The sequence below is a fragment of the Clytia hemisphaerica genome, unplaced genomic scaffold, assembly GCF_902728285.1.
Source record: "Clytia hemisphaerica strain Z4C2 unplaced genomic scaffold, Clytia hemisphaerica genome assembly, whole genome shotgun sequence".
NCBI classification, from domain to species: domain Eukaryota; kingdom Metazoa; phylum Cnidaria; class Hydrozoa; order Leptothecata; family Clytiidae; genus Clytia; species Clytia hemisphaerica.
Genome location: NW_027104166.1, coordinates 1,062,856 through 1,084,711, shown reverse-complemented (window position 1 = coordinate 1,084,711; position 21,856 = coordinate 1,062,856). Strand labels below are relative to the sequence as shown.

The following is a 21,856-nucleotide window of genomic DNA, read 5'->3' as shown; positions in this document are numbered from 1 at the left end:
CTAGTAAAGAAAGTTTTTCAAAAAATTAGCCAAGAGTCGTATAAATGAAACCCGAATAACCAAATGATCTCGGTTCTTCGTGAAGTAATCGGACAGTGAATAAAATCTGGCAAAAGAAATAATCTGCGCCTTATATTTTGGTCTACTTATAATTCAGAATCTAAAAAGAGATTTTAAAGAACATTAGCTCGAAACAAAAAAATGAATTTCCGAATATTCCAATGATCAGGACTTTTTCGAAAAGTGATAAGAAAATATTCAAGGTTGTGATAAAAGAAGTTGTCTGTAGACAAACCCAGTATCTACGGCAAATTTCAAAATTCAATGTCGTAGAGGGTCTGTTGTCATTGTTTTTTCTCATTTGAGATTATTCAAACCGACCGCTGCGATGGAGTGTTGGTGAGAGAAGGAGACGACGAGAGAAGTGTTGCTATTTATGGGAATCTTTTTTATCAAACAGACAATGCGCATAGAGTGTACTACGAAGCGATAAACGTGATATACACTCTGGTACAAAGTAGTAGTTAAAAAGGGGCTAGGTTTTTTTGGTCAGCCTAAGCTGAGCATTCAAATAGGTAAAATTCGGTTCTTCTTCTTCCATAAGACGACAAAAAAAAATCCGATTTTCCGATCTCACTTTGATTTCTAAACTTTCTTCCGATCGGGTTAACTTTTTGGGTACTTTTAGCGTGCGTTGTTTTTACAGATCATAGTGTTTCAAGATGGCGGCTCAAGCGATAAAGTCAGATGTGATAAGTCAGTGTTGTATCAAAGTATTTCCAGTGTAAATCTGTTGCAAGCTTCAATTTCTGTCATTTATTTTTTTAACTCGGCAAATCAAACACATGATTTTCATCAAGGGGATTCTTTTTCTACATCTTTTGAAGGTTTAAAGCCGTTTGCTCAAGTTTTTGTTTATGTTGAATTTTCTGATACTTTCTACTGCTGCTTTTTGATAGTTTTTGCAATAAAAACATATTTTTCTTGTTTGCCTCTAGGGGGATTGATGGTGTTATAATGTTATTGGAATTTGATAAAGTTTACAAAATTACAGCTACTGTATAAATTTGATAAAGACTGGATGCAATCGTTTTGGACTTGGACGTGTTTGTGATAAATGATATAAAGGCGAATCGCAAAAAATTGTTTGGTTCCCGTCATTTCCACTTTAAAAAGTGGGAGTCGTTCGGTCGGTCGGTCGAAAATATTTTTCTGTTAAGAAGCAGCTACATCTTGTTGATAGGGAATCCGTGTGGACTGATCCAAATTTTAAAATTGAGAAACCGTGGATAAACTGGTGTTTTCGCTCGGTTTACTCTCCATAAGCATGCGGCTCTCTACTTCGATTTGAAAACTTGTAAACACAGAGTGGAAATCCAGCAAAGCAGCGGAAAAGCTTTCCGACCCTCCAACTCTACCTGCTGACCGTAAATCAGGGTTCGGTCAGATGACGGGAACCAAATGATGACATCATATCTCCTATTATTAGAGTTGCAAAATTATGACAAATGGTCTTTGGAATTTGATCATTTATATTAATATTAATATATACAGTTCTTGTTGAAATTGATCAAACTATTTTTCACGCAGTTCCGGACGCAGATTGTGTTTTTCTAACATTTTCTAACCTTGGCGCACGTTTTGACTGAATGATGGAATGGAATGAATGGCGATAACAGTTTATAGATATCTCTTATCAGACTTGCAGAAAGCGGGCTGCCGTCAAGTTACACAACATGCACACTCTCGTCACAACTTGCACAGCCATAACAAACAGATCAAGCTGGTCTTCATTTAACATTGTTTTAAAGTTTAAAAAACACTGCCAGTGCTTGGTACAGAAGAGAGGACTCCCAGTTGAAATTAATTGCTACACCGCTGCCCTGTTGAATTTATTTATTATGGTCGTGTGTTTATTCCGCCAAGGCGGTAAATAAATGGCCCAAATTCATAGACCAATCAAAAGCGAGTTTAAAGCAAAACGGGGGAAAAATGAACTAGTTATGAATTTTAAGTTTTGCTTTCGATTATCATTTGCGACCAGCAAAGTCTTCAAGATGGTTGTGTGCATGTTGTGTAACTTGACGGTACTAAACTACAAAATTTATTTACGCAGACTGCTGACGTTTTGGCAATTTTCTTATTTATTTCTAGTATAACACTTTGGTCAGATCTGGATATTGTCTACACCCAACAGAAAAAATGTATCATAACTGACTGGAATGAAATTAACAAAAAGTTTAATTACACTATGTTTCTCTTTTATTTTGTAGTAATGAACTATAGCTTAATTGTTTGATGTCATAGAAACAGTGCTACAATGCTAAAGAGAAGTATACTTTGAGCTTCTCGTGGGGAGGGGGGGGGGTTGGAGGAGCTCTCAGGCTTGTTTTAAATAATTTTAAATCAAGTTATCAAATGTTTCACATTTTGTACATTATTCAACATTTTCAGTACATCTCTTACATCTGTTAACCCACTTATTAAAGCTATCTAGCTAAGCTCTATTGGCTGACCTTCCAGCCTCGGCTGGTTTATTTCTTTTAGCAAAGGAGGTTAAGTATACTGACCTGTACGAACACTATTCCAAGGAAGAGACATAGGGTGACGAACAATCCAAGGCCGTCTTTGTAATACTGGTAATAAATATCTGCTTTCACCGCTCCTTGCTTTGTTTGTTTTTCTTCTTTTGAATTCGCTTCATTGTCTAATTCTTCTTCAGCGAAAACCATACTCTGAAAATTGACCGAAAAATTATTATCGAATGACCACAGAAGAGACTCTTGAGGGGATCAATCACTCCCATTTGTTAGGGGTCTTAACGGGACCTTATAACGACCTCCGTTGTGACAGATTCGGTGGGTCTTTAACCCATTTATAGAAGAATTCAAATTACATGCCCCTTATTTCGACCTATATTCATACTATTTTGCGGTAATCGATAAGCCATGGGGAAAAGGAGGGACGATTTTTCTTGGTTTTTATCTGCCTAATTGTTATCGGCCTAAATTTGTGATCAATATGAGGATGAACTACCCTAAGTTTTGACAACCTTTAAATAGTGGTCAGACTTAATTTTTTTAATTCAAAGGGCTTCGAACATTGTGTATTTTATTTCTTACTGAAAATATTTTTATTGAACGTACATTGATAGATTTCCTTGAGTTTGATCTAGATAACCGGTACCGGATGGAACTTCTTTCGAAACTCGTTGAACATGCTAATGTAGCCATGTCTTCCAAATCTTCGTCTAAAACTTCTAAATGAAGATTCTCCTTGTGGTGATCTGTCAGGTGGGTGGATAGAAAAAAAGGGGAATAGATTCTGAGGAAAGTCTTGCATCAAAATTTATTAAAGCCACTTCCTGATGTCCTTTTAGAAAATACTGATGGAATAAATTCCCAAGTTCATCATAAATAACAGAATAACGCAAACCTCTATAGATCGAATAGTCATCACAGTTCAGTTCAAGTTTTAATGAATTGAGAAATTTTGCGCTCTCTTTACGTTTTTATGTTACAGAGACTGTAATGAGGCCCCCCCAGAGGCACCCCTAATCACGCCATCACGCAAAAAGATTTTCTCCGTCACGCATCACGAAAATCGCTAAAATTTGTCATCACGCAAAAAATAGCGAAAAATAGCCCAAATCATGCATCACGCCTCAAATTTTTGTCCTATCACGCATCACGCCAAAATTTTGATCACGCCATCACGCAAGAAAAAATTCCCAATCACGCCATCACGCAAACCGCTGGGGGGGGGGCTCTGTAATATTCTCCCTTAATGAATTTTTATCAAATTCAGCTGTTCAGATGTTCCCTGGGTCCCTAGAGACAGAGGTTTTAAGTAAATTTTATTATTTTATTTAACAGGTTTTATACTTCAATTTTCCCTTTCGTTATTTGAAGATTCTTAAAAACAATTAGCAATAAAGTACCTTCATGTTCTCTTTCATGTTTTCCTAGTTCATCTTGATCTTCAGCAACGCCATCTTCATCTTGTCCAATGTCAATACCCAGTTCTAAGATTTCCTCCAATGAAATTTTTACTGCGTTTCCCTAAAAAGATTTGATTGTAAACAACAATCTTTGGTATTTCGCTCTTTCAAAAGAAATGAGAAACACTAGATAAAGGGTTATTTCCAATCCACATGTTTATATTTGTTCCATCTTCCAGTGATCGTAGTGCAGTGGTAGAGCATCCGGCTACGGTTCGCAAGGTTGTGGGTTCAACTCCAAGCCAGGTCATACCAAAGATTCTCAAAATGGTACTTGATACTCAGCAATTAAGAGAAGGATCAAGGGTAAGTGGAGAAATCCAGAGAGGCGCCCTCCCCTACCTTCGGGTAGAGAAGTATAGCTAAAGAGGAGCCTTCGGGTCGCCTCCGACTGCGGTCACAGACTTACTTAATTACTTATCTTTATAAGGCTTTTCAAAAATCAAAAACCTGCAAAACTCGCCAAGACAAAATTGAGAATTTGTAAGAATAGAGGAATCATTGAATAAGTCAAACAATTAAAATGAAGAGCTTGAAGTTACCTCTTTCATGGTATAGATACTGGACGCATGTTGGAGATATTGAATCTGATGGGTCACAAGAACTTTCAATTTATTCTTCAGCAATCCATTGATGCATCTAAAAACATATAGAAGATGGGTTAAAACTTATTTGAAATTTTACATCCCTTGCGTGACAGATTCGGTGGGTCCCTAACCCACTTGGAAATCGATAGAAAGTTTCTTCCCAGTGAGAATATACCTTGAAATCTATACTGGGAAATTTTCGATTTCGAATTACGCCGATTGTTTTTACATGAGTGTACTAAATATACCGTTTTAGCTCGAATTAAAGAGACATTTGCATAATGAGGGTTGCATAATTAGAGAGAATAACTATGAGCATGGTCAAGTACATTACAACTTTACTTTTCAAAGATGTGTCTGGCAACTTTGGTGTCAACAGCAGATAAAGGATCGTCCAATAAATAAATATCCGCATCCTGATAAACAGCTCTAAAAAGAAATAAAATTAATATCATCAAACTCGCATTATATCCCAATCCTTAGTTTAAAAGTCCAACAAGAGCTCTCGTAGAGAAATATTTCTAATATTTTATGAGGTTGTCGAGAATAGAGGAATGAAAACTTCTTGTTTTAACCTCGCTAATCCGATTCGTGCTTTTTGACCACCGCTTAACGATACACCTCTTTCACCGACCAACGTCAAATCACCTTTCTCAAATAATTTCAAATCCTAAAAAGTAAAAACATTGATACACAATGGAGTCTCCATAATTCGAACACACACTCGGAACATAAATTTCTTCTAATAATAGAGACAAATTTGTAAGGCATTGTCAACTGAAAAAAAACACAGCAAACTTTTTCGAGTCAAAGAGACATTCGAGTTATAAAGGTTCGAGTTATAGAGACTCCAACGTATCGATCTCTGTGACTCACATGGTAGCCCTTAAGAGCTTCAAAATAGTTATAATTAATAGAGACAAATACTTTTGGGATAAAGATTTCAATGGGTCTGTGTAGTGAAGAAAAAAGAAAATTTCCAATTAAATTTTACACAAAATTTTGATAAAGAAACCTTGTAGGGAACAATTGTTTACCTCACTGTACGCCACATTTTGACCAATTATCTCTGCATTTTAAAAAGCCGACTATTCAGAGTTGTTATTAGTTTCAAAATCGATCCCTGACAAAGAATTATAGGAATCAGACAGAGATTTTGAGTAAATTAAAAATATTGAAGATACCGTTTTCAAAGCGCATGCGTCGATGACACGTTTATATCTTTCAACATCAAATTCATTTCCAAAGATGATATTCTGACGGATGGTCGAAGAGAATATCCACGATTGTTGTGATGTGTAAACAACTTTTCCTTGTGTGTTAATGGAACCTTTCTTGATCGACATTTCTCTCAAAGCTGCATTTAGTATTGAAGACTATAAGAAATTGAATTAACGAACGTTGAGATCAGAACTGCTGAACTGTTGGACGTGCCAGCATCTAAAGCTCCTTTTCAGGATATATTACTCTTAGGTCAAATCGTGAACTTCGTAGATAAGTTTGATTTTTCATGTTCCAGAGGCTGTATTTTTATGTATTGGATTTTAACACAAAATACGTCCTAAAGTGATACAAAAAATAGCTCTAGAGAATCACATGAAAGAACCAAAAGCCCGAAGCTTTAGCAAATTTGGTGTCTAAAGGCATGACCTAATTTTTGTGCAATTTTTCATCATTTCCAGTGAAAGAAAATTAAGAAAATCAAGAAAAATGCCTCCGCAAAAGTCAACAAAGTGGCAAGTGGCGGGGGGACACTATGGTCCGCCCTTAAGGGTAGGTTTTTCAAGACCCTCGAGATGCACTGTAAGGGTGAACTTTTGATAGAGTGCACTACAAGGTCTTCCTTTATCCGGATATACTGTAAGGGCGTATTTTGGGACTGCTGAATTGTAAGTCTGACAGTAAAAATGGGATGTATGTTATAGTTTTGACTTATACCTATTTTGAAATGTTTTGAACATTATGCCGACATCTCAGGCTCATTTTCAGGTGGCTTCAGCGAAAATATAAGAAATAAAACTACCCTGTAAGGGTCAGAAACGTTCGATAAAATACACTGTAAGTGTACCTTTTCGTTGCTCAAGGGCTGCACTGTAAGGGCTCGATTTTGAAAGCCATTTTTTGACGGCACATGTCATCGTTTAGAAATGGAGGCCCCCCCGGACAAGTGGGTTTCAATTCTTGGAAATTAGGCAGAAAGTACGTCAATAACCTGAGGCTTAACATTGGACATATCAAGGTAAAACCCTTACCTTTCCTGAGCCTACTGGACCAACCAACATCATCAATTTATTCTGTCAAGAAATTAAAATCGATACTAGTAAATGAATTAACAATGTATTGTTTCTCAAAGTTAAAACGTCTTATTCTGGGCAAACTTCAATGTGGAATTCAAAGGTCTTAATTTGGGACTATGATCGAGTACAGTTTTTAATTAAAAATATCCTCTTTGAAAAGTGGTTGCAGGGGAAGAAGCCGTCACGTAACTTCTAACCCCGATCCCGGATTTTAGATAAACCATTCTTCCTCTTTGAACACCCCCATACCTTTCTTGGAAGATGAAAATACGTATACACCTAAATATAACATTTGGGCTCGATTACCTTTTCATTAACACTGAAGGAAACACTTTTGAGAATTTCTTCACTTTCCTAAAAACAAAAGAAATATTTTTACCAACGTTTAAATAACAAGCATGGAACTCACCTCGAATCTCAGTACTCTTTTAATAGCATAAGGCTGAAAACTCCCCAATTTCCAAAAACTTTGATAAAATGTTATTAATATAACAGAGTATATTCTTTTCCAAAAAACTTTAAAGTGAACTAGAATCATTTACTTACCTCCGTCCATGAGGCTGTGACATTATCAAAATCCATTTTTGGTTCCGAAGTTTTTTTGACTTCAGATTTTTCTTCCATCTCTTCCGTCAATAAAAATTGCTGATGAAAAAAAAACAAATCGTTAAGACAATGCAATGAGTTATTAATACATCCTTGTCTCACAGCCCTGGTGTGAATTATACCCATAGTAGGGATTAAAACTTCTATCGAAATCTCAATGGGGATAAATCGAAAAATCCAGTGGGGGATGGTTTTGGAGTGAAATGTTATCCCTTGAATTTCGAATGGGGATGACACTAAAGTCAATTTACAAGTGGGGCTGAAATTTCGTGATACAGGGGTGTATTATAAGATAGAATTTTAGAATTATTACGGGAAAATTTGTTAAATGGGGTGGTTCTGTTGCAAAAATTCTATTCTGTTGTACAAATTTTCGTCATAGAAAAACCATATGAAAAAGTCAAGTAAGAAATTCTAATTCCTTGTTAATAGTAAATTTTCGAATGATCAATGAATGAATGAATGAATGATCAATAATTACCGCGATTCTCTGACATCCGATTTTCGATTCCATCAACAATTGAAAACCGATCGGAAACAAAAGCAATGATTCCGTTCGAACCAAAAAGAATAAAGACATTGCTTGAAATAACAGTCCCAGGGTCACGTGACCTGATCCATGAAAGTAATACGTTGAAAATGTTGCAAACAAGACGATGTAATTACTGGACATTGAGAATGCCATATTGAAAGCTTTCAGCATTGCAGACCTCATAACACAGTTGGTTTCTTTTCTAAAAAGGGAGATAAAATTCGCGAATTAGATTATGTAGTTGGTACTCAACGTCAGAAAAACGTTCATGTAACATTCGAGCATCTACGTCTTGAGCTAGATTGGTAGGGGAAAGAAAAACACTTTGTATGTAATACACCTTTTCGACCGTAGTCGCGCGGTCAGGCGCGTGCTATTTAATTATTTAATTATCCCCATAAACTCAATCCAATCCGTTTTTGACACATTTTTATTTTGTTTATAGGTGCGAAAAAAGGACTGAGACGGTTTTAGTGGGATAAAGCGGACAAAAAAATGCCCGTGCGGCAATTGGCGGCTACGGTCGAAAAGGTGTTTGGAATGCATATGTTGGCATGTAACAAATGAAAGCAACAAATCATACTTTTGTTTGCCTTAGACTAAACTAGATCCTAGGTTAGAGATAACTTCCTTATTTTTTATGTTTCTTAGTTAAACAACGTCAAAGGTACGTTATATCATATGCAAAACGAGGGAGAAAAAAATGATGTGACTTACTTTCGAATATCGCTGATCATCTTAGCGAAGGAATTTTCCCACGTGTACATTTTGGTGACTTGCATGGATGAGATGATCTCATTCATTGTGTTCACACGTTGGTCTGTTTTTCCCACTGTCTTTGATCTATGAAGGAAAGATAAAGCGAGTGGATTCTCTCGACAGGAGAAGAGTAGCGTAGACAGGGGTGAAGAACAATTTGCGTAGGAGGGCAGATTTTTACGACAAAGCACTTACCTATTCGTGGTATAATAAAGCATAATTACTTTGTCGTTTCAATCTGATGTCATATGCAACTGTCCCTTCACCCCTGTCTACGCTACTGCAGAAAATAAAAAGAAATACAAAAGATAGGCAGAGTATCCTTGAATTCTTTAAAGTATGCCTTCATCGACAGCTATTTATGCTATAGTTTGATAATACATCGTTGGAAAGGTATTCCAGAGGAGAATATTTCAACTTATTTCAACGTTTTATGTTACTCTCCTTCGAAATATCTTTCCAACGCCGTTTAACTTTCTTCTTTATTATAAATTTGTGATGAGAAATTGTCAAAAATGTAAACTGCCAACATACCTTTGAGACAGACTTTAGCATTTAAAGTATCTTAAATAATGGGATAACCTCAGAATCGTTTCTTTTACTGACATGAGCAAACACAACAGCCCAAAAAGAATAGGACAATGGGGGATATCTTTTATGTTGCTACAACTAATTTTTGTTGTCCAAACTTTTATACTCGTACTTAATAAAAAAAACCATTGGATAGTTAGTAAAAAAATTATTGTCTTGCAAATCTAGCTTACCTGAGTTTAGCGAACGTTTTTCCAAAAAAACTTTGCAAAGGGATCATCAGTATCAAAATGCTGATTCCTGCAAGACAAGATGGTCCCAATGCTTGCCACAGGATTGCGGTGGTTGCAATAATGACCAGTGGACCCACCCACAAGCTGTGGAATAGGTAAAGACCCTGGATAGTAGATTAGAAAATATAGGGCGATTAAGTATAAAATCTAGCCAGATTGATGCGAATATCAAATATAGTTATTAAAAAATATAATTGAATGGTTTGGATCTTAAGGGCTACATACACTACACAATAGAGCTACATACACTACACAATATATTGTCAGGCAATATATTGACGTTATATTTTTGAGTGCTCTATTATATTGAAAAGGTGTCCGTATCGTAATATATTGTCAGCCCGATTTGCAATATTCCAACAATATAGGGGGAATGCTTATAGAAAGGAAATAGAGCACATGTTATTTACTCTGTACATTATGGTCCGCAAACCATATTGCCGAATATTGTTCACCAATATATTGTGTATTCTAAGTAGCCCTTAAAAGTATTTTGTGGATAGCGATGCATTTGGTGTCAATTAAGGAAAGTACTTAGGATTACCTCTTGCAATTTTTGAGCATCTGTCGATACAAGGGTAACTAATTTTCCAGTAGTGATTTTGCTAATACCTCCTTGGTGCACTCTCAATGCCTAAAAGTTTAAAGAAAACGAATTATATAATACTAGAATTCGAACCATTTTCTGACCTTAAGAGTTATCTAATTGGCGAAAAGTTATTGGGTCTTGCTGTTATTTTTGTGAAAAAACAAATTTCCTTTTGTACTACTTTATCTAGATATCTGCTTTCACGAAAAATCTTTTCGTCAAATCTCTTATACGTAAATGTCTTTTAAAAAACCTAAGTAAGACCTTCAAAGACATTGTTTACCTTCTTAAAGATTAATGTCAATCCAGCACTTTTGATATCAGTACCAAGCAGCTCTTGAACTAGAAACACGTGCGGATGCAAATTAGGTGTGATTAAAAGTGTTGCAACTAGACCCAATCCCCAGTATACAGCATCTTCCTGTTTACTCTTGTCTGATATTGAGTCGATAACTTGCTTCAGTAAAAAAGGTTGCAATATTCTGAGACATATCTGAAAGCGGAATAACAACAGAATATTAATTTGAATCAACCCAGACACAGCACACAACATCAAAACAACGTCCATATGATATTCATAATGTCCAAATAACGTTATTTGAACGTACATAGGCGTGGATTTTGGGCAATCAAGGTCGATGCTATCAATGTTGGAGATTAGAAATCGTGGATGAACATTTTATCATCAATGAGAAAGTTGGCGTTGTAGACAAATCATAGGTGAGAAAAATTGAGAAGATTACCAATCAAAAAGATGAGCTAAGATTACCACTGCTGGTCTAGGGTATATTTCTATTGTCCCCAAATTAAAGTCATTACACGATTACAGTCACTCGTGTGACCCCTTTTAATAATAAAATTTCGAAAAGAAAGTGGAGAAATATCTTTAAATTCAAACGTTAATAGGTCCATTTCTCCCTCAACGTTTTTATCCGTAGTGATTAACTTTCCGCGTCGTTATATAATCAATACATGGAGCACGATGGTATGGCCTGACTGTCAAAATAGCCGAATTAAATCATTTCCTTTCATTTGTAACACCCCCTTCACACAGACTCACTGGGAACTCTTCCCGCTGGAAAAATTGGCCAAAATATCGTACCAATGGAAAATTATACTCCAATTTTTGTCCCCGCTGAAAAGAACCAGATAAGCAATTCCGCACTGCAAAATATTGTGCTATTTTTCCATCCCCACTGAATTTTCTGGCTAGAAAACAATGGAATTCGAATCCCCAGCCATAAAAAACATAGAAATATCAATTCCCATCGAGTTTTGGTCCGTTTTTTACCCCCACTGACTGATAAAATCCCACCGGGTCTGTGAGAAGGGGCGGGTGTATTGTACTGACCTGTGCAAATGCGAACAAGCCAGCTCTGACCATTGTTGGAAAAGCATACAATAACATTACACGAAAGAAACTTGGTTTCTTTCCAGCTTCTTTGCTACGTTGCTTTTCTATAGACCAAATGCTGAAAGAATAAAGAAACAAATTTAATAAAGAACTTGTCTTGAAATAAATCTTCCTATAAAGTAAACAATGTATGGGGTCTTTTTTTGCATTTCATCTAAAACCGATGACGTCATCATTGATGCCGAGATCTCACCAATAAAGTTAGTTCTCTTTTTGATAGACACTGGCTAATGGTCAATCGAAGATAAATACAATCAAGGGGAGGATCAAGCTAGAAGAACCAGCATATTTCTAGAGAAGACTTATAAAGTATGGAAAAGAAGAAGAATCAAGAATTTGACAAGGCCCTACATCAATTGAAAATTAATAATAAAAACCTTCTAAGTCTTTCTACAACAACTGCAGACTTGTGATTTTCTTCGATTCCCGCAATATCTTGTGGTTCCAAAACTCTCTTGTTGCCCTCACGGAATGTAGGTGAGATGTAACTAAAAAATGGAAAATATTTTTAAAGAAAAATGCATCGCGAAGCCTACGAAGTAATTTTTAATCAAGGAAACGGTGATTTCTGAAGTTTTACTGATTGGGTAAAGTTTTATTTCGAAAATAGGGATGATCAATCATAAATTCGGTGCAACAAAATCGTTGAAAATAAATCAGAAAAAAGGACCCCTACCCCCTAGACAGTTATAGTTACTAACAGCCCTTATAAATAGAAAATATGATTGTATAGGTGGGGACAGTTTTACCTCGAAACTTATATTTATAAGAGGCTAGGTAATATTTGAGGCCAAAACTTTCACAATACGTCTCCGATCCATCTTGTCTTAACCGTTCTCCATATTATTATACAAATTAGAAGTTGAACGAGCGAATTTGGAAGAAAAAAACAATAAAATCCGGACAAACAATGATTTTTACAAAGACCTCCTGACCAGATAAAACATTATACTTACGTGAAAAATTGTCTTTCCAAGAAATTTGCATTTTCGAAGCGTCTTTTGTCACAACGTTTGGGATTCTTCAAAGTCTCCATTTTCAAGTTTGGACTTGAGCTGACGTACGTGAGGTTGCCTTTAAAAACTACCTCTTCTGTTTATTATCTTAATATCAGCTCCTGACAGTATCTGTTAAAAATAAATATAACTTTGATAACGGAAAAATGTATGAGATCTTAATATTGTGTAGGAGAATTTAAATGCCGGTAGAACTTATGTAATAACGTATGCTCAATTTCATTAATGATTTTATCATCACATAATCGTCTAATCTATATACTTATCTTTAAAGACGATGAATTTAAGAAAATCAGCATGTCAAAGTCAACTGACAATAGACTATTTTGTAATAGCTGAGATTACTTTGTAAATATCTTGAGCTTTTAGTATCATTGTATACTGTGTAAAGTAAGTAAACTTTTACTCGGGAAACTCAAGACAAGAACACCGTTATAACCTATTTGTTTGGTGAATTGTTTAAAACATTATTGGTATCTTTCACTCGGGAGGTTAAATAAAACCCATCCCCTAGCTGACTAGGCTGCTCGCATCCACTAACGAATCCGTGCTTCTTTCTATACTACCTGCGGTTTTGTAGAGGTCTGCGATTCAGACTACTAGCTGACGGAATCATCGAAATATTCATTCATTTAAATCATTACGCTTCCTTAGCATACACGTTTTTTTTATTAGAACACCTAAAATTCGGCTGACCCTGGATGTGCTTAGTTTTTTAGAAATGTTCAGCCTAAAATGTTCTTAAATGCGTTCTTAATTTTTCAGACTACTCTAAATCGACAATATCATGCAAAATAGTCGAACGTGCACAACGCACTGGGCTCAACTTCAGTGGCTTCAAATTATTCATAGGCCCAATTGTAGACCCCCAGATATTCACCCAAGGAACAAGTGTGCAAAATTTCAGCCAAATCCGACTATTTTTGAAGTCTCCAGGCTGCCACAAAGTTTTAGCCTCGTTTTGGAGAAAAAATCGTCACCAGGCCCCAAAAATCAAAATTTTCAAAAAATGAAAAAAATTCCCCCAGATATTCACCTAAGGAACAAGTGTGCCAAATTTCAGCCAAATCCGACCATTTTTGAAGTCTCCAGGCTGGCCCAAAGTTTTAGCCTCGTTTTGGCGAAAAACTCGTCCCCAGGCCCCAAAAATCAAAATTTTCAGAAAATGAAAAAAACACCCCCAGATATTCACCCAAGGAACAAGTGTGCCAAATTTCAGCCAAATCCAAGCATTTTTGAAGTCTCCAGGCTGCCCTAAAGTTTTTGTGACAGACAGACAGACACACACACAGACAGACATTGTCAGATTGTAGCTCAACTGAAGTTGAGAATAAAGATCACTTAAAATTGGTAAAATTTGGACAATGTTTGACTCTCGATTTTAGAAAATCCATCCCTTAAGTTCGGTTAAAACTGCTTGAAAAGAGGAAAAATTTGTAGTTTCTTGTCATTTTTTTCCAAACTGGGCATGTTCTTACAATGTTCTTAATTTTTCGACGAATTTCAGCCTAAATGTTCTTGTAAACTGGGTTTTAATAGAAGAAACGTGTACCCTTCTTTTTAATAGTTTTTTGTAATCAAACAGGCGTGTCCTTATACCCCGACCAAAATTTACCGATACTGACGTAAAAATAACTAAAAAAGAACAACAGAGAAAATTTGTTCCGTACCACGACCTTCAAGTCAATTCATTTTAGTCCAACTGAATATTTTTATCTTATTATAAACCGATAATCACGTGAATGCATGCAAAAAAAAAGTAATCTCTGCGATCAAGAGTAGTTAATTATCGCTTATTAAATCTACAAACAATGAATTGCTAATTGCATCAAATCGTTTAAAGAAAAGTTATGCAAAGAAATTGAAATCAAAACCACGTTTGTCCGAAATCCATTGCACGCGAAGAAGTTTTTCGGTTTGTATTCATTACCGCACCTGGTCTCCGCTAAAGCAATTTGCATTCGAATATCAGAATGTAGCGCATGTCCACTTCCAATCAAATCAAATATTGCACGAAGCAAAGAAAATTGTCGGCCTTGGGTTTACAAGCGTCTAAGTAGACCAAGCTGTAAATAGCAGAATATCAGAATAAGAAAATAATTTGCTTGGATATTTAGCAGTCTATGCTAGATATCAAGTGGTGTTGACTTCAAAGCCCTGAAGCGGCTAGACCCGAATCTCTTGGATGGAAACTGAAGCCACGTGACCCGCTTGGTTTTCACACAAACGCCAGATTGAAATGGAAACATGTCACCAGGTTTCGAAATATTTGCAGCATAAAAAAGAAAGAGCTACGTACAACCCGTGCAAATCTTAAGACTTCACTTTTTCTTGCTTGAGAAAAATTAAAGATTCATACAGTATCTATGAATCTCATATCTATCACTCAATGTCCAACAATTAAAATGATCCGATTGAAAAAATAAGTCAACACCAGCTCAGATCAATTTGACATCCCCATTTTATCAAATAGGAAAAAGTTGATCCAATGAGGCTTAATAACATTTCATTTGTACGTAGGTCAAAGCTATTAACAATTATAAATATATGATGTGATTTGCATATTACAAAAGAATGCTCTCATGTAGATTACATAATTTACAAAAAAAAGAAACATCTTTTTGCTTCAAAATTACATAACGAAGATAGAACTCACGTGTAATTATCATCTGCAACATGTGATTTGACCCTGTACATATCCCTCAAAATCATTAACCAAGACTTCCTTTTTGGAGGGGTTCCGATCATAAATTCATAGGTTCCTTTGATCTATGGCATCCAAAAAAACACAAATTGTTTACATTTATAAGAAATCCGATTGGTTACTCGATGTCACGTGACTGGTCAATACCGGGTTTTTGTTTTAACTTCTTCAAAGCTAGACTGAATTGACTCCTCAAACTTTCTAAGGGAAAAGACATTTTTGCTTTAAGATTACTGTCGCATTTCTAACGAGGACGTGAATGGGACGGTCTTGCGTAAAATCCACGTGAACCACTCAACTTAGGTAAGGAATAAGTGGCTTTAAGACGTACCAGCCTTGTTTATTTTTCATATCGATTCCCCCGCAGGGTCGGATACAGGAGGTAGGCTATCTTATTCATGGAGAGTAATTAGTTTCCATATAAGGTAATACGATAATAAAGTTCACTCTCCTCCATTGGTTATAGCCTCCCTCTGTATCCGAACCTGCCCCGGGGGAGGAGGTATTCTGGGGGTGCGACGCCCGACTTTTGACCCTGGGACCCTTAGAGGGACTAAAAAGGAGAAAAAAAAGGAAAATTTTGTGAATTATACTAACCTAATTTGACCAAATAGGTCGATGCCGATAACCCTGGGTGATTTTGTTTTTTTCTGAATCGATCTGTTATCACAGGTTGATATCGGTTATAATACTCACGGTAAATTCTTAGCTGATTTAGCTAGTGAAACTAAAATTGAAATTTAAATTTGAAAGTTTTTTTAATTTCATTGGCTTTGCTGATGCAAAATTCTATAAAGATCACCATGGAAATATGAAAAATAATCGTATCATTTTAAAATGGGGCAAGAATAAAGCAATAATAAACTATCACAAGATAAATTAGTCAAGATAAATTACGATTTAGATTTTGCAAACTGATTGACTGATAAGCTCGGCATTTTTGCTGAAGTAAACCATTTTTTCTTCAATTTGATTAATTGGATACTTAAAAGTTTTAGCCCATAGCCGAACGGTGGAGAGCGAACTTAATTCGTTAAAAAGTTCAAATTTCCTGAAGGCAATGACACAGCAATTTTTGAAAATACAGGGTAGCCAAAAAAAATAAGGTCAGAAAAAATTAGTTTTACCTGCAGAGTATAGTGCTATAGAAATTCTAAAACTTTTATTACTTCTCTTTGTCTTTTTACCATATGTATTTCGACATGTCCCTGAAGACATTTTATCAATTTTCTGACAATAAATTCCTCAACCAAATTTCTTTGTTAATATAAACAAGAAGCCGGAGCGGCATGAAGGTCCAGCTGACGTGGAAATAACCGAATGTCGTTCGTACCGGGTTCCTTAAGTGACGCAAAGAAATTTCCTTTCCCATCCTCCACTCTGAGCTTCTATTCTTTGACACTTTCTTTGTATTGATAAGTTTTGAAGGTTTTTGATGCATTTTCCGAAATTTCGAAACTTTTGACGCTGATGGGATTCGAACACACCATACAAAGGATCTATGATTCGAACGCCCAGCGCCTTAACCACTCGGCCATCGAGTCACAACTGCATCAAGGAGTTCAAAGTTGCTTATAAACATGGTATTTACTCCAAACTCTACCCGGGGGCTAAAACCCTAACCAGGAGTTAACTCCCATATCCCCAACCCTAGCCCTAACCCTAACTGACCCTACCTGAGACAACCCTTTAATCTAACCGGGAAATTTGACTCTACAACCAATTCAATCCAAAACATAGGTCAAACCTCGCGCGGGTAGGCGGGGCAAAAATTCGGCGGTTGGCTTAGTCTGTTTAGCCTGGACTTGTTAATTATTGCGCGCACAGGCCCCGACAAAGACAAAATCTTTTCGATCAGTTGCTTTTTAAAGGTCCATTCTGCTGCGCGCTGGACCAATTACAAATAATTTGTTTTAAATGTTATTTATAAGATAATATTCGATCGATATTCTTTAGAAAATAAGCAATATTCTAGAAAATAATAAATTTCAATACTTCAGGTCAAATAATGAAAAAAATACTTTTGGGCTCTTGGGACCCTTATCGGAACATTTTCCAAAGATTTAGCATTTTGGGGGCAGAAGTCTGTATTTTCTATAACCCGTAGGGAGTTACTGAAATTAAGTATCCAAATGATCATTGGTCCAGCGCGCAGCAGAGTGAACCTTTAAAAAGCAACTGATCGAAAAGATTTTGTCTTTGTCGGGGCCTGTGCGCGCAATAAATTGACAAGTCCAGGCTAAACAGACTAAACCAACCGCCGAATTTTTGCCCCGCCTACCCGCGCGATGTTTGACCTATGTTTTGGATTGAATTGGTAGTAGAGTCAAATTTCCCGGTTAGATTAAAGGGTTGTTTCAGGTAGGGTCAGGTAGGGTTAGGGCTAGGATTGGGGATGGGAGTTAACCCCTGGTTAGGGTTTTAGCCCCCGGGTAGAGTTTGGAGTAAATACCATGTTTATAAGGAACTTTGAACTCCTTTATGCAGTTGAACTATGCGTCGATATATGATTTCGACCTGTGCTTTTCACGGTAACTAAACTCGATCCAATCCTTTTTTGACACATTTTTCTATTGTCTGTAGGTCCGAAAAAAGGACTGGGACGGTTTTAGTGGGATAAGACGGACAAAAAAATGCCCGCGCGGCAATTGGCGTCTACGGTCGAAAAGGTGTATTAATCTGAAGTGTTTTTTTGATTAAAGGGGAATTGCATGTATTATTGCATAGCATCTGCATCCGAAGGCGGAAGAGGATGCTCCTTAGGACCTTAAAAAGAAAATAAAGATTATACTGCAGTGTCAAGCTAAATCTTTGAAAAAATCTCTCGAAAAATATTGTTGTGCGATGAAACTTCAAAAGTGAGAGTGCTTTCTTTATTTTCTCTAATCCAATTTAGTCCCGCAATTTCTATTTTATTTCATTTTGTTGTCTTATTTTAGGTCAGTTTCTTTCGTTATTATAGAAAGGAGGCTCGACTAAGATAATGCTATAGAATCAGCTCCTTGTGTTCTTTTAGGTGTGTGTTTCTAAAGTTATATTTCGATACTATTTCTTTATCAATTTATTTCAATTTCAATATACCTATATGAGAAAAGATGAATAGGGCGGTCTGGAAATATCAGACAACTATAGAAGCTAATACAAAAAAATTCATTTAGATGAATCTAAACCGTATTGATATTTCCCTTCCGTCACTGCCGGATATTCCGACACAAAACGTCAAAACAATGTCGGACTAGCATTCATAACGTCCACATAACGTAATGATGGACGTTGAAAGAACATTAGGTTATATTTTCCATTTTAACAAGGGAGTGAAGAGGAATGAAAAATGATTTGAAAAATCACTGTTTTATTTTGAGGAGAAGATTTTGTCTTGGCATGAGATTTATTATTCCCTCGATTAGGCTGCTCTATATGTAACAATTTAAAATAAATGGAAAATCCTTTTGTTTCAAGAGCCCATGAATATTCACTTTACAATTATTAAGGCACTGTAGGGCGCACAAGGGAAAAAAAGTTAAAACTGGGCTATAGAAATGCATCTGAAAATATTTTACCCCAAAAAAAACTTTTATAAAGTGGAAGGAATTTTATTTCGAAGAAGCAATCCGTGGTGAAATTCAACTATGGCTTTTTTGAGTTTTTTTGAGTTGATATCTCGCTGTCTTTGTTGACGTCTTTTGTTTTGTTTTATCTTTTAGTTTCTACCGGACACTTTAATGGAGCAGGACAAATGGATGCCCACTTCCAGCTTATCTAATGAAATTCCTTGGGGAGTGTGATGATTTGTCCTGGTTGTTTATACCGCGAGCATCACTTTCTCTGAATTCTACAATCAGTGACAAAATATTATCTTTATTATTTGATTCCTAATCATTAAAAGATCTGTATGTTATGTTCTGAGGTTCTGAAATCAAACTCTTTCATAGAAACTTTTTCAACGTTTGGTAGTTGTGAAGTGATTGCTTCGACTTCATTTAAGATACTGGGTATTGTCATTGTCATGGTTACTTTTGTACTCGATGAATGTGCGCTGAATAAAACTGCTGTTTGTCGTCACAGTGTATCTTCACACTCTTAGGTTCCAAATAAACGGCGGGGGGGACCTAATTGCCGGAGAGGGGGTTGGAAATTGTACTTCTGAAAACCCAAAAATAGGGCGAATATAGGCTAAAATCAGGCTAATTAGAGCAAACAAAGCGGCCTTCTCTTTGACAGCTGAAAATATTCTTAAAAATTAATAAACGGGGGGAGGGGTCCTAATAAGGTCAGAGGGGTTGGAAGATTTTGAAAAGTTAACAAGCGGGGGGGGGGGCGTTTATTTGGAACCTAAGAGTACACTACAATGGGAGGGGCGTACGGGGTTTGCGATTTCCGAAATACCGAATAATTTTGCTAAAATTTCCGAAATTCCGTAAAAAAATACTTGCAATTCCGATACCGATTTTTTGGAGTATTTTTCCTCGTTTTGACTAATTTTTCATCAAATTTGATTTTTCATGTATGAGTTCCGAAAAAGGGGGATGAAAGCTTTATAATACCGAAATTCCGAAGCAAAAATTCATGGATTTCCGATACCGAAACAATTTCAGCATTCCGAAATACCGAAGAGATTTTGCCCGATTTCCGAAATTCCGAAGAAAAAAGAGTTGATTTCCGCAATACCGAAATACCGTACGCCCCCCACTACAATACTCACGGTAGCCTATTTAGACACAAACTATTACCTTTTGCCTAAAGCGACTGGGAGATAATGTTTATATTTTGTGATTTCTGAGACTAGTCCATTCGAATACTATAGCAAAATCAATAAAAAATATTACTGCTTCTTGTTTTTCAATGCACATGTTATATGTACCGATACGTGGGGACGAAAGGGATAAAGTGGGGATAAAGTTGAGGAATTTTACGGCATATTAAGCCATTCGATCGGAAACGTCCCTCTTCATCACATGTTTTCCATCGGCGGTGACATGAATGCCAAAATTGAAGGAAGGTACTCATTCCATGACACAAACAACCGTAACGGCCAACTCCTGAGCGACTTCGCGCATCAGCCATTGCAGTACCGCGTTCTTCAAATTCTAGCCCTGTAAGCTGTTTCAGAATGTCAAGGAATGTGCGCTTTTTCGAGCGCCTAGGACCGGCAGGGCACCAAATTATAATACATCTGAAACACATTGGTGTTTTGCACGGAAGCAATGACCTGAGAAAGAAAGCATCCTGCTGGTTAAAACAAATGATATTCTGAGAAACTTGTTATAGATTTCATGAAGAGTTGGGTGATTGTACCAGTCAAGGTTTTGCACTCTTTTCAAAAGATTGGTGTAACCATCAAGACTCTTTAACATGGTCCTAGTCATTGTCTAATCTCGGAAACATGAGATTGGTTCAACGAGACTTTTAAAAGTTTGAGATTTGAGGGCATTGGACAGGTTGGATTTCCAGATTTTATTCTTCGCCACGGCATGACGTAAGAACTGGGGTACAACAGAACACTTACTATAAAGATTAATTATGTGTTTTCAGTAAATATAATCTTTTAGTGAGTTAAACCATATTGTTTGTTTTTCCCTCGAAATTATTAAATCTTATTGGTTGAAAAAGATGTCACATGACTTTCCGTGCCAAAGAATTTAACTTATTACAAGCTTTCCACACAAATAATACATTCTTTCAGAGACCACTCCATAAACTCTGAACCTACTCGTCTCCTTATTGGTTTCTTAATCAATTTTTTTGGTTTTATATTGCGAAAGATAGCAAGACAGCGTTCACAACAGTCAAGCCTTCTCAAGTTCAAATCCAGTTGGTATTAATCACTGAATAGTAACCACAACAGTGAAATTCGTCGCCCTTCTCCATCAAATCATTCTGGCAATCCCTTACACACGATAAAGCCGTATCAAAATGCATCGGCAATGAAATCGTTTCTCAACGTTTTCAACAAATTTGGATCAAACATTCTTCCTAAACGTGAACGGAAACCTTCTTCTAGCTCTCTTGATGCACATGGTGTTGTCACTGCCCGAAAAGCCACACTCAGATAACAAAGTCTAACTTTAGCGCAGCTCAATCAAACCTGGGAAATACCTTCGATAGTGTTGAGGACACAGGCTTCAACGAAAGCAAAAGCGTTTTGACAACCAGAAGTATACTGTAAAAATTTGATCAAACAAATTTATGCCCAAAATCCTCTAAATCACATTTCCGAGCTATGATCAAAGTTTTGTATTCATATCTTAAAGATATCTCGAGAAATCGCTAAAATTGCAGACCTCCGTTTTGGGGGCCATTAGAAAGAAGCTACCTATCTTTAAGCGATTGAAAAATATTGTTGAAATTGAAAATTTTGAAAAAGAACTTCCAAGAAATAAAGTAGAGATGTTAAAGTTTTTCATGCAACAAAACTTTTGTTAACCCTCTTTACCTCTAGATTTGAGAGAAATTTTAGATTTGATCGACGTTTTGGGGGCCACATACTGTAGTGCTAAGAATATCAGCATCTAAATGTTAAATCTAATC

The 21,856-nt window shown here is 36.4% G+C and overlaps 1 protein-coding gene across 2 annotated transcripts in view; it reads right to left on the bottom strand.

Annotated features, from left to right (window-relative positions):
- LOC136814243 (ATP-binding cassette sub-family C member 4-like) overlaps nt 1-21,856 on the bottom strand; it is a 60,026-nt gene that overhangs the window by 8,596 nt on the left and 29,574 nt on the right. Inside the window, exons 1-19 of one of the 2 annotated variants that reach the window (XM_067070760.1) lie at nt 15,281-15,393; nt 12,565-12,735; nt 11,986-12,096; nt 11,546-11,666; nt 10,478-10,687; nt 10,150-10,239; nt 9,546-9,709; nt 8,740-8,865; nt 7,972-8,224; nt 7,431-7,529; nt 7,191-7,238; nt 6,840-6,881; nt 5,772-5,963; nt 5,163-5,257; nt 4,930-5,016; nt 4,543-4,639; nt 3,941-4,061; nt 3,147-3,286; nt 2,571-2,735 (exon numbers count right to left, since the gene is read on the bottom strand). In XM_067070760.1, the coding sequence (XP_066926861.1) occupies nt 2,571-2,735; nt 3,147-3,286; nt 3,941-4,061; nt 4,543-4,639; nt 4,930-5,016; nt 5,163-5,257; nt 5,772-5,963; nt 6,840-6,881; nt 7,191-7,238; nt 7,431-7,529; nt 7,972-8,224; nt 8,740-8,865; nt 9,546-9,709; nt 10,150-10,239; nt 10,478-10,687; nt 11,546-11,666; nt 11,986-12,096; nt 12,565-12,644 (2,241 nt within the window). In that variant the 5' untranslated portion in view covers nt 12,645-12,735; nt 15,281-15,393. Of the gene's footprint in view, nt 1-2,570; nt 2,736-3,146; nt 3,287-3,940; nt 4,062-4,542; nt 4,640-4,929; nt 5,017-5,162; nt 5,258-5,771; nt 5,964-6,839; nt 6,882-7,190; nt 7,239-7,430; nt 7,530-7,971; nt 8,225-8,739; nt 8,866-9,545; nt 9,710-10,149; nt 10,240-10,477; nt 10,688-11,545; nt 11,667-11,985; nt 12,097-12,564; nt 12,736-15,280; nt 15,394-21,856 lie in introns of those variants that run through there. The other variant, XM_067070759.1, reaches the window with a different exon arrangement.